Source organism: Nipponia nippon, unplaced genomic scaffold, assembly GCF_047370975.1.
Source record: "Nipponia nippon isolate SJK-2023a ecotype South Korea unplaced genomic scaffold, ASM4737097v1 scaffold_28, whole genome shotgun sequence".
NCBI lineage: Eukaryota > Metazoa > Chordata > Aves > Pelecaniformes > Threskiornithidae > Nipponia > Nipponia nippon.
In genome coordinates this window covers 3,533,188-3,545,666 of record NW_028262345.1, presented here as the reverse complement: position 1 = coordinate 3,545,666, position 12,479 = coordinate 3,533,188, and the positions used below count along the sequence as shown (strand labels likewise).

Genomic DNA, 12,479 nt, shown 5'->3' with positions numbered 1-12,479 from the left:
AGAGGATGCTTCCCTTTGGAGTTCAGAACAGACTTAATAGCATGGCTGCCTGGACACTTTATACGAGATCAATCAGGTCAGTGATTTACAGCATATTATCTATTCTGCAGGACCAGGCTAGCCCACGTACTTGCTGTGCAATAAATGTGATGCAGACAAACTTGGTTTCACTGAGGGGTAAGTATGTCACACTTAACACGCTGCAGTGCAGATGGTGGACACAGGCTAATACCGTACGAGCCATCATGGTAGTATACTTGAAGTATTCTGTGGCTTGTCAGAGTTTATTCATGTGTCCCCTGCCTATTTTGCAGCAGGCGTTGTCCTACCTTTGCCAAGTGTTCCTTAGGAGACTTGACAACATCATTATATAAAGTAGTACAAGCATAGCGTAACAGCTCACATTATTAAATCAAAAGAGTTTTTGAACTCTAATTTACTTTGCAGCTTCTACAGTGTTTGTTCAGGTGCCACTGGCCCTGTGTCTTGAATTTTGCTGTCTTGATGAGATGTGAGGTTTGTTCCTTGCTACACCATGTAAATGCACTTCTAGTTTTAATTTCAGAAGTGGGCGGAAAGCAGCAATCTCCTAGACTTAGCTATTGAGTAAAAAAAAATCATTCAACAGTCAAGATGCTTTAGCAGCTGAGTCATTTGCTAGAAAAGAAATTATCAAATAGAAAAATATATGGCTTGGTTTGAAGGAGATAATTATTTTCTTAGCACGGGTACCTCTCTGAGGGGAAGAGCCCTGTAGATGTAAAGGGAGATAGAGCAACTGAACTCTAGATTTTCTGCTCCTAGCAGTGCACCTGGTGGTTTCTGACCCTGGACAAAACATTCTGGATTTGGGCCAAAGTTTAGTTTAGTGAATCGAGCTCATTCCCTGCATCTCCCTCTGACTCTATTTTCCCATTTGTACAGCACTGTTAAGGAGCGAGAGGCGTTTTTAATACCATTGTGAGAGACACTGATGTACTCTGAAATGTTCAAAAACAGGTAGACCTAGCCTCAGCAACATATGATTACTGTAGCAGAAAGCCACGTCTCCCTTTCCATGTCTAAGCAAAGATTTAGTAGCAGAGAAGACTTTAGCAAAGCTCTATTATTCCATCCTTTCAAATTAATTTATCCATTATTAAACTGCAAAATCTAGTCACTTTCAACAGGTTTCCCAATCATTAGTGTGACTCACTCCTACTGTATGCAAAACAAAGTTCTACTGATTTAGAAAACCAAACCAAAACAAAAATATTTAGGAGGAAATATCACAAAAATAGAGCTGGAAATCTGTGAAAGCCTTATACCTACCTCCTTGCACGCATTTCAGAACATTACATGCTGCTTCATCGACTTGGCGCTTTAAGAACTCTTAAGGGCAGGGCCTCTGCAGCTTCCGAAAGTATAAATTCCAGTGCTTTTTGACTGTTATAATTAAAAAAGTTTTGCCTAATCTGTAACTTAATTTCCCCTTGCTGCAAGAATAGGCCGGGGACTACTGTGATCGATTCAAACACATACAAATAAAGAGCCCTTTTCCCAAAGGGAAAGTGTATGGTCAACTTACTTTAATTATGCTGCTCCTCTGTTCCACTCACAAAAGAGCTTGAACACGAGTCCACGTTACAGCATAGCACATCTCCTCAAAGTTGACTAATAGTGCTAAAAAAAGTGTCTCGCATGCGAAGCTGACACAGTTGAGCAAGCTTTAACAACAGGCCAGTTGCTGACTTCAGCTTCACAACTGACCTGTTGGATGACTTTAGCACATCATTTCAGATTGCTCCTTGATTTTCTTTCGTTCTACTGAAAGTACAGTAATCACCTTTTCCCTCCATTGCAACTTCTTTGAAATCTCTGCATAGGACAGATATCTAAATACCAGTGTCCATATCCATAAAGGCAGTTCCAATGAAATAAGTGGATAGTAAGCACTTCTGGATGTAACAGCTTTATAATTCCTGAATGCTTCACCACAAATCTGGTGACTCGTAAGAGATTCCATGGGTGTTCCTTTCATCCAGAGCTCTAGGACTGCCTGAGCCACAGCCTAGTAAATAAGTACTGTAACTGCCAGCCCCTCATAAGAATGTCCTTCACAGTGTGATTTACAGTGAGAATTATTACCTCCACTGTCCAAAATGAAGATCTTTTATGACACAGACCTGGCAAACATGAGGAGTTGCTGCTGCGTGTGTGAAGTCCCTCTTTGGGCTTGAAACTCCCTGCTGGGCATGGAGGGACTGCAAGGCCATCAGAAGAGAAGTGACCTATAGAGAAGAAGAAAACAACATGTGGTTCAGAAATGACATTCTGGACAACTCAGACTCAAGAGTAGAGTAGTGATGGGTCTCTCGCATGCTGACATGTGTGCGCATGCTGTGGGGGACAAATGGGAAAGCACAATCATATCAGGGTTTATGCACATCGCACCCTGAAGGCAGACATGAATGTGCTCTGATCTGGCAGGACACAAACCACCTCCCAAAGTAAAAACAGGAGAACCAATTGTATCATCATGGTACTCAGTCTGAGGTAATACACTGTCCAATTAAAAAGAATTTATTAGCACAAGCTCAAGGCAAAGCTAAGGTGGTAGTAATGTCCTAAAATAAAACAGGTGTTAGGCAATATAGCACTACACAGTTTCCCAGACCCTGTTTAAGCTTTGTGCACTCAAAAGCAGCAAAGTCCAGGCTGGTCCCTGGTAAGCTGGTACGCTACTGATGAAAACAGCCTAGAACCTGCACAGGATTGCTGGCTGGTAAGTGCACTTTCTTTACTTACACATTTAAAGGGTTTTATACCTAATGGCAATGAGATGTCAGATCCACTTAAAGGAATGGAAAGGAGGCCATTACAGTAGGCTGCGTTTCCAACAAGTCTTTCACAGCAATGAGCAAAATCAAGTAACAGGTGAAGTCAAAGACGGATAAGCCTCGCCCATTCATGTCTGTCTGTCTGTTCCAACGCTTTTACTCACTAAGTCAATATATGTCAGCAGCTAAATTGTTCTGCATTTGGGGCAAGGACTATCCGAAGGAAGCAAGGGAACCTGCTCCAGAAAAGACATTTTAAGATGTTTAAAGCACTTGAACTTTCCAAAGGTCACTGCATTAGATAGACAAAGGATTTTCCTGTGTTTACACTGAGAAAAGACAAAGCTCAAGAAGCACAGGGCAGAAATCCAGGAGCAAAGCTTTCTACTAAAGCTAACCAACCAAAAATTAAAAGAAAGCTTTGAAACTCAGTAATATTTTCAAACTTCAAATATTCAAATTTACAAATAATTTTAAGCATTTATGGCAAGTTGTAAAAAAAAAAAAAGAAAGAAAGAAAGGATTATGAAATTCTACATTTTTTTCTGGGTTTGCTTAATTTTGAATATTTTCCTTGAGATCTAGAATTTCAAAAGCATTTCAGTCAGCTCTTGTTTGTTGAAGACTGCCATTTAAATGATTGATTGTTCTTTTATCCAAGAACATGTTCATTTCAGGAATACAAACAAAGCTGCTACAAAGACTATAAATTGCTCAGTTCTGCAATATAAGCAGGGACACATGGACATAATCAGTGCAAGGAAACAGCAGGTCACTTACTTTATTTAAAAGCAGCACATTACAGATAGCCCAAATCTTTCATGTTTTGGAAATTTTGATTCAGATTTGAAAAATAAATTCTCACTGTCTAAATTTCCTGTCTAAAAATGTTTCTTCCTTTTGTAGAACTGAGCTGGCAAAGAAAATTCCAACAGTTAATACGTCATGACATTTTTTAATTCAAAACATACAAGGAAATTTCAAGCTAAATATCAAAGTTAGTTTTATTAGTTAGCATCGTTAGAGTTAACTGTTCTCTCTTTCTACTCCAATTCCACTCTCTCAAAGATCATGGGGATTAAAGATCAGCTGACGTGTTCTCACTGCTGCTCTAAGGACCACGTTCTTCTCCCCAGTTCAATACACCATCTTTCACTTAAAATCCTTCTGCCAGTTGGATGTTTAGCAATGAAATGCTCATATCCAGCTAGAACTAATTACTCTTTCCAAGTAAGATTTTGTAGAACTTGGTTATCAAATGCTTTACTAAACTCCAGATGAATATTTGAAGAGTGGAAAAAAAAAAAAAAAAGAGTTTCACTGTGGCATAGAAGTGTCACTGCTATGTTGAAATATATTGCTATGTATCAGCATAGCAATGACACTTCATTCACATGCACGCAATACTAAGTACGCAGATTATATACAATTAAAGTCAGTCAAAGACTAACTGTGGAAAAGAATGCTGGAAATCCTCAGGCCTCTCTTGCTTGTGATGGTATTCAAACTCCTTAGCATCTAAGGGCTTTGCAATGGGGCTCGATGACTTATTCAGTTTTAAAAAACACAAGAGGGACTAATTTTAACACTGAAGCACTGAATTTCAGCATGGGATACTCTGCATATATTTAACCTGTTGATCGTCTACTCGGAGATTTTCACTTGCTCTCTCTGGGTTTTGTGGTTAGTACACTGGAGGTAGAACCTGACTGAAGCCGTTGGCTGATTTTGTGCTATTAACAATAATAATAATACAGTAGCAAATCTGTCACTCTAAAATCCACGCCCTAACATACCCATGTCTGTTTATTTGTTCAAACGTTGAGCAAGTACAATTTATAAATAATTCCTTAAGTCCAAAGAAGCCAACGTTTCCTGATTTTTATTTTTTTTTTTTATGGAGCCATGATTAGTTCCCTGGTCCTGTACAGAGGACGGTAAATAGTAAGTCTAATACATATCCACAAAACCACCATCGCTTCCCACGTGTGACCGACCGTGCGAGAGATTAATTATTTGCTATTCATACCTAACCCCAGGTACTAGAAATAAGAGAACGTCTCTGTTCTTTTATCTTACACGTATACTATAACTGGATCTAAACTATTGAGACTTTGGTCTAATGCAATCTCTTTAACTACTCCGTTTCTCCTTCTACTGGACAACGCATAAAGTACCCAGAGTACAGGAACTCTTCATTATTTAATAAGAGGGATTATAATTACGGACATAAGAATCAAGTTACTGGGTTTAGTGACTCTGCAGGAGGCACCCAGAGCCGTTCATTAAATAGTTCATCTTCACATGCACTACAGGGCTTACAGGAGAGAGAAAAGCTTGGTAGGACTGCAGATCACAAACCGCATCCCTGTAGTGACCTTACGTGTCCTTTTACAGAATCACAGCTACACCACGCTCTCCCTATAAGGCCTTTTTGCTACAGTTCAGGTGGGCTAGGAAATGTGAATTAAAGTCTGAGGGTACGCGGAGGGAATTATCGGTGATATTGCTGCTACCTGCAGCACCAAACTTTTCCTATTACCCAGTACTATATTGAAGAATGGAACAGAATTTACACGGAGGGCCTCAGAGGGATACCAAAGCACCACACTTTATCACAGGAAACAAGCACAGCAGAAAGCTAACCTTGGGCTACAAAATCCTTACTAGGCTTATACTCATTCTCCGGAATGTCTAAGGGACGTGCCAGGATTTTAGTGCTGCAAAAAACTCTCTATTTCTTCATGGGGAAACTACGTCAAGCAGCCGCTCAGTACTAGAACAGCTTAACTTGCACTCTCACTGAAGAGTGGCAGGCTACCAGCCTGGGCAAATACATAGCTTTGGGTTTTTGTATTGGGATTATTCCCAAGTATCAAAAACTCACAAAATACCAGTTAAGGTGGCTTCCCAAGTTACTCCATCATTTCCTTTGATGGATGTTTTTGGCTAATTAATCATGAGAAATGACATTCTATGCCTGTCATAATTTCAAAAGACAATTGTTTTGCAACAAAAACATAGTCCCTCCTAGTCTGTTCCCCTGTTGCTTAATTCTGCATCAGCATCTCAGTGAGGGATTCCTAACGCCTACAAGTTGTCACCTGGGAATACAGCACCCACTGTAAATAGGTATTTGTGACGGCCAGTGAACCAAGGCCCTGAAACGGAGAAAGCTATAACTGTGTGTGAATCAATTTTACAGACGATCAGTTAAAATCATAGAACGAGAGAGCTGCTTTCTGTGTGGAAAGAGAAAGCAAAAGCTTCCCTCATTGCTCGGCAACACTTGCACATTCAGACATACTAGTTTATGTCCCAAGGCTACATCAGCTGGACCTCTCCCATAGACCCAGCAAGTGCACTGACAATCAAAACCAGCTGTGGTTCTCGGTGTTCTCTTATTTTCGTTTTCTGCTTTTCATGAACTCTTCTGGACAGCATCTGCTTTATCTCAGGAATTATTTTTTCAGCTCCAGTTTTACTGTGACACAAGGAGCCTATCTCTGTTCCAATACTGCCAGCTAAGTTTTACCGAAGTATCATTTCAGTCTCCTTAAGTTCTATGTTTCAATGACTACAGAAGATGCTCGTGAGATGTACTTACCTGCTGGGCAGGGCTGGCATAGCAGAGTGTCCTCAGTTGAGAAAGAACCAGGAGTACAGGTTACACAATGAGTGCGGCTTGGATTTGGCTGCTGACCGGCTGAACAATGCTAAGGGGAAGAAACACAAATTCATACCACCAGCAGTCTAATGGCCGTTACTGTCCAAAGCTGTGTCCCAGGGAGACCTGAGTCAGGAAAAAGCCCAGTACCGCATCCTATCTTGTGCTTCCTCCTTCTCTGCCCTCTCCTCCCTTCCCAGCACTGATTCAGCTCTATTCTCCAGGGACAACTTCGAGAAGGAAAAATGGTACTTCAAACTCCAAGCTTCTTTGAGTCCTCAGCTGAGGGTGTTAGTGGTAGCAGATGATCTGAGCACTAACATTCTCAGAATTTAGATGAGTAATGTTTATTTCTCTTAATACAGGCCATTTGTGGAAGGTCTTAGATCTACTACACCACTGAAGTGTTTTGAATGCTTTTCTTTGGTGAAGAAAGGTCCATACCTACTATTAAACCAGGGAAGCCCCTTTTCTCTTGACAATACATTCACGTTCAGGCCCTGCCTGTCCAGAACAATGAAAATTTGCCCTTGGAGAATAACACGCCCATTCTGTACCTGTCTGCTCCGTCCATCTGGGCAGACGTATCTCTCTGGACATTCCTGACACTCCAACTCTCCCTCTGGCGAATGCTGACCAGGACCGCAGCTCCTTTGCACACCACTACGCGGATCACATGAATAGCCTTCTGGACACGCACGGCACCCAGCTCCACTCTCAAGGCTGAGATAGCCATTGGGACAAACCTGTAGTGAGATCACAAAAACATCAGATCCACAGAAACGTATTCTTTGCATGAATAACGTAAAACAGCATTTCCAGACATTCTCAGCTCAAGTGCCAGAAAGAAAGGATCTTGGATCATTTTCAAGTCTGGCCTGTATACTCTTGAGAGCTCCCAACACGTGGTATAAACAATGAACGGAGGGAGCGCTGCTCACTGTCTACCTGGAGGGACAACCTGCTTTCTCTGAGACAAATCAGAGTCAAATACAGTGCAGGAATTTCCTGAAAAATTTCAAAGCAGACTGCAAAATCTGGAAAGAAGCCCGAAATCAGATTCGAAATACACGGGAGGAGAGGCAAAAAGTACTACTTCACCTGCTTGCTCTCTTCCCCTGTCCTTCAGCTTACCTGGCAGGCTGTGATGTCTGCTTGAGCAGTAAGTTCATTGGCTGTTCCCAGCGGGCATTTCCTTGGAGCTGCTTGACCCCCAGGGCAACTAGATCAAAAATAATGAAGTTATAAAATTAAGTTCTTCCACTTCTTTGGAATTCCATCCCCTACCAGCCAGTATGGGTGTTGTATAGATACAGGAACATCGCCCTCACTGACTGCTCAAACAAATGCTCTTTTAGCCACAGAAGTGTGGATTCAAATCAGATCCCTCCAGAACCTCAGAGGGTTCTAACACGTGTATGTGAGCTCAAGGTACATCTCTTGGATTGCACATACAAGGACAGAATTTGTGATAGGAGATGCGGCAACCTGAACTTAGGGTTCAAGACAGTCTGTACAAAACTTTTCTTTCGTAATCTGGTTTGAGATTCTGTCTGAAAAAGCCACAGCCACCATTTCTGGTTTTGTTTAAAGTGAGCCATATGGAGCAGAGAAAGCAGTCTTAACAATTTTCTTCTGAGGAAGACAGAGCATGCTAGCAATAATACACCAGAGTTTAGGACAGCCTTCCAACTGAAAATGGCTCATTGACGGCTTGCTTGCAACACAGCCCAGGCTGGCTGATAGTCTGTATGCTGGGTTCAGCACCTCTGGAAAGCAACTACCAGCCCCCTGCAACTCACTGTTCTTGTATCCAGACTCCTCTGTTCTCAGGTTATCACTCTGTACCCAGCTTACATCACGTTATCTGACTAGCATGGCAATCAGTAAGTAGCCAGGACACAGAATGAATTTTCTAGGGGAAGATCCCCTGTGCTGGGGGCCAAAGACACCTTATATTCTTCTTTTGAGCTGAAAATCAGCCTAGATTTTGCTACTGCTATACATACAAACAACATTCCTGCCCCTCCTAAATACACACTACACAAAATACACACTACACAAAATATATAACACGCAAAATCCGTTCTAAGCAATTTCAGAGGAAATCTGATTTTGTACATTCCCCACAAACAGAGAGACTGTCACACATTTGACCGAGACTATTGTGCTGAAGAACAATCACTCCCATTGACTTCAAGGAGAGCTGTGAGTCCCAATTGCTGCAGAAAGCCCTGGATGGCATTTTAAGTCAAAGATAGTAGTTTTCCTGGTCAGCTGATTATTCATCTATAAGGGACTGGCACTACGCTTTGTGCCCCACCTCCTGATCAGTGTTAAAAGATAGCTCTCAGAATATTCTCAATGTAAATACGATGCCCTGAATGTTTCACTTTCTTATTGTAGGAGTATAAGTACCGAGCGGGAGGGAAGGAAGGAGACTTACTAGAAACCTGTCGGACATTCCAAGCAGTTGCCAGCTGTGTAGTAATGTCCCTTCCTGCAGTCTATGAGACAGTGGATCTGGCAATCTGGTGAGAGGGAAGAGGCCCCTAAAAGAAAGAAATCTAAGGTACAGTGAACGAACATTCAAGACTCCAAGCTAAACTGCCGGTTATTATTACACCATAACGCAACGTCTGCACAATTTTATCACTGGTGTTAATTGTACTAGTACTACTAATAAAATAATTTTTAAGAACAATGCTGTGCTTTCATAGAGTAGCGGTGTTTATGAATAGGACACAGCATCCCACCAGGGGAGCAACTAAAAAAGAAACAAATATTTTAAGCCTGTCTTGTTAAGAAGGAAGCTGAATCAGAAAATCTCATGTTCCACAGTCAAATAAGCTCCTTGTTATCATTATTACTGTTACACCTACGTGAATTAGCTGACTTCTCAAAGCCACACAGAGTGTACCGAAGCTGGAAATAAACCTAGCTTCTTGAGTTTTCCATTCATCAACGCTATCTCCCTGTCCATTATCACATTCAATCCTAAGTTTTGGTGGCTAAAATTAAGGAAAGGTTTCTCTTCCGGAATTAAAATGTGTTCCCTTAAGATTTCCAGGTAAATACTCTGAGCACTAAGTTCTAGGGGAAATCCCAATTTCAGATGCTTTATCAAACTAAACCTACCTACTCTATAGGTAGCAGAGAGCCTTTTCCATGTCCCTATCATCTTTTGAAAAGGTCACATTTTGTTTGCCAGTAAGTTGAAAACCTAGCTTTTCAAGAGAGCGCAAACAGCAGAGTATGATGGAAAGATCCAGGGGATGAAGGAGGTACAGTACTGCTGTGTAATCTCAACCAAGATACTTCTTCTTTCTCTCCTTCAGTTAACCAGTCTACACAGTAAAGGCAATTTTACCCATCCCTCTTTAGGAAGTCTCTTGACATCATATTCTATGAGAGAAAGGTGATAAATACTTGACAAAAAGTAAGATGCCTAAAACTTGAACTTAAATAATGCAACAAACAGTGAGTTACTATTTCCCTTTTTACGTTTCTTACTTTCATTTTGCAAGCCTATCAGATTTAGATACGCCACTACCCTAATGAATTCCTTTGTTTTGAAAAGTGAGCTTCACTATGGTAACTGCAAGGATTTCACATGAAATTCCTCACGAAGGGCTTTTCTGTGTGCCTGTGCCCGAGCAACAAAAAATAAAGTGTGCAGGGTGAGAAGGAGAGTTCCAGGGTTTTTTTTTCATCTGTTCCATACTCAAATAATCACCCTGGTATTATTATTACTGTTACCCAAAAACACTGACACATTCATTTTTTTTTTCTGTCTTCAGAAAATTAAAACCTCTTGGTGAATGCATCCCCCCACCTTCTCCACCTGTCGTCTCCCCTGAATGAATTGCTAAAAAAGATTGTGCTTTTGAAAGAATGGCAGCCACAGTCATCACTTTATGACCAGAATGAGCTAAACAACTGCCATCTCTAATACCTTATAGCTTTCAGAAGGTAACAGTATCAGCACCAATTAAAAAAACAAAACCAAAACATGGCAAAAAAGAAGCCTGTCTGTACGAGAAAGTTACCCACTCACCTCTCAGGAAGATCCTAAGGGTACAGAACAAAATCAGCCAACTCAAAGCATTAGCCATGGGGACTAGTAAACAGGTCTTAAAAAAAAAAAAAAGCAAAAAAAAAAAAGCTCAGAGCTTAGGTTTAAAACGTTTCTTGAGCATCTGGCGTTGCCTTTGTTGAAGCCTAGTGTAACCAAATCTCTTCCAGGTAATTGCTTTCCGATACAGCCTGAAGTGAAATGAACACCGAGCTGCAGGAAGAAAAGACGGCCAAAGAGCTAATCCCATAGAAACTCCCCCCGCAGCACTACTGATGCTAAAAAGTGAGAAAACTAATTTAAACATGAGATAATGTATACCTTCCAAGCATCCACTAGGCAGGAAGCTTGAAAGTATACTTGTCATCATCTTGCAGATCTGTCTGGCTGTCCAGCAAGATGACCCCATGAAAAGGACCCTGCAGGGTCACAAATTTCTTCTTTTTCTTCAACATCTAGGTGGAATATTCCCTGTTTGTCAGCTGTTTGTTCTGCAATGTTAGGTTCTTCCTGGAATTTGAAAACCCAGACGAACTCTTCCTAAAACAGGATTATCTCTTGTAATGTCCACTATCCACTAGCTAATTTTTCCTTTTCCAAGGTAACTCTTTGATGATGTAACAAGGCTAAATTTCATCAAAACTACGGCAGTGCAGGGGAACAAAAAAACCCCATAATTCTACTGCAATAGTAAACAAGTAGATCATATCCTGAAGCCATTTCATGAACATGCAGCTTCAGAACAGACTTTTTTCTTTTTCAACGCATTCTTGTACTTTTAGAAATAATATGAAAACTGCAAGGTTCAGTACCCGCTCCAGTGAAGGTTACAAAGAGAAGATCTTTTTTCCTCTGTAAGTTACAATACTCTCTCTTCGTTCTGATTTCCCTATAACTTCCTAGAAGCCAGAGACCAATGAGGGCTTTAGAAATGGTTTGATTACTGGCACTAAGAAAGAAAGAAGTTCTTCTATCTTCCAAGTTTCACACCAACATAATTCCAGTCCAGAAGCTAGTCCAAGGTTAGCTCACATGACGTTATTGGGGAGCACTGCTGTCCAAAAACGAAACAGATCCTCCTTCTTCCGCGGCACTGGAGTGTCTATGAAGAAACCTGTACGGCTATTGACATGCCTTCTCACTTCTGCAAGCCTTTCAGAAGGCAGCTGAGGACAACTGCAGAGGCCAATGAAAGCAAAGTTCATGTTGGGAAGGGTAGTCCTGCCACGCAGACAAGGAATTTCACTCTATGGCCACTTCGCTTTCTGAAAAACCATCTTCACAGTTTGGACCAAAACATAGAGTGCACGTTCTCCTTGAATTGTTCAAGTCCCCTAATGGAAGATTATGCCAGAGCATCTCTAGCCAGCAGGGAACAAAAGCTCTAACCATCATGGCTGAATGTCTACAAAAAGGCCTCACGCCTGTCTTCCTAACTAGCAAAGCACCATCTGTTGCACTTTATAAACTCTTTAATTAAACTCCTCCAGCAGAACTCAGATATGTCTGTTTCTTCCTATTCTACAAACAATTCCTGGAAATCTCTGCAATTATCTTATATTACAGACAAGAATTACCAATTAAAACCTAATCAACACAGTGTAAAGGCAGGCACCAGGCCAAGTACTTCTAATTTTCTTCCTATTTTCGACCTGTTTGTCCCTTGTACTTCAGAAAGTTCAGAAAAGAGGGAAGATGCAATAGAAAGCAGAAAAGATAAGAAAACCGGTTAGATTTACTTTGTCTTGTTTCCAGTACCCTAATTAACTACAGAATTTTCACATTTATGCGGAGATAACTCGCAAGCCAAATTCACCCCTACGGCACGTACTAGAACAAGGCAAAAAAGGATCTCGTACTTAACTGCAGCCTCATTTGAAGAACGAGGTACTAACCTTGTGCTCAAAGATGGCCCTTC

At 41.1% G+C, this 12,479-nt stretch overlaps 1 protein-coding gene across 1 annotated transcript in view; it reads right to left on the bottom strand.

The window, feature by feature from the left end:
• LOC148054988 (uncharacterized) overlaps positions 1–11,016 on the bottom strand; it is a 59,022-nt gene extending 48,006 nt beyond the window's left edge. The window contains exons 1-4 of the mRNA XM_087763235.1: positions 10,922–11,016; positions 10,544–10,557; positions 7,621–7,708; positions 7,044–7,232 (exon numbers count right to left, since the gene is read on the bottom strand). Coding sequence (XP_087619361.1) covers positions 7,044–7,232; positions 7,621–7,708; positions 10,544–10,557; positions 10,922–11,016 — 386 coding nt within the window. The remainder of the gene's footprint in view (positions 1–7,043; positions 7,233–7,620; positions 7,709–10,543; positions 10,558–10,921) is intronic.
• Between the last annotated feature and the right edge of the window lie 1,463 nt (positions 11,017–12,479).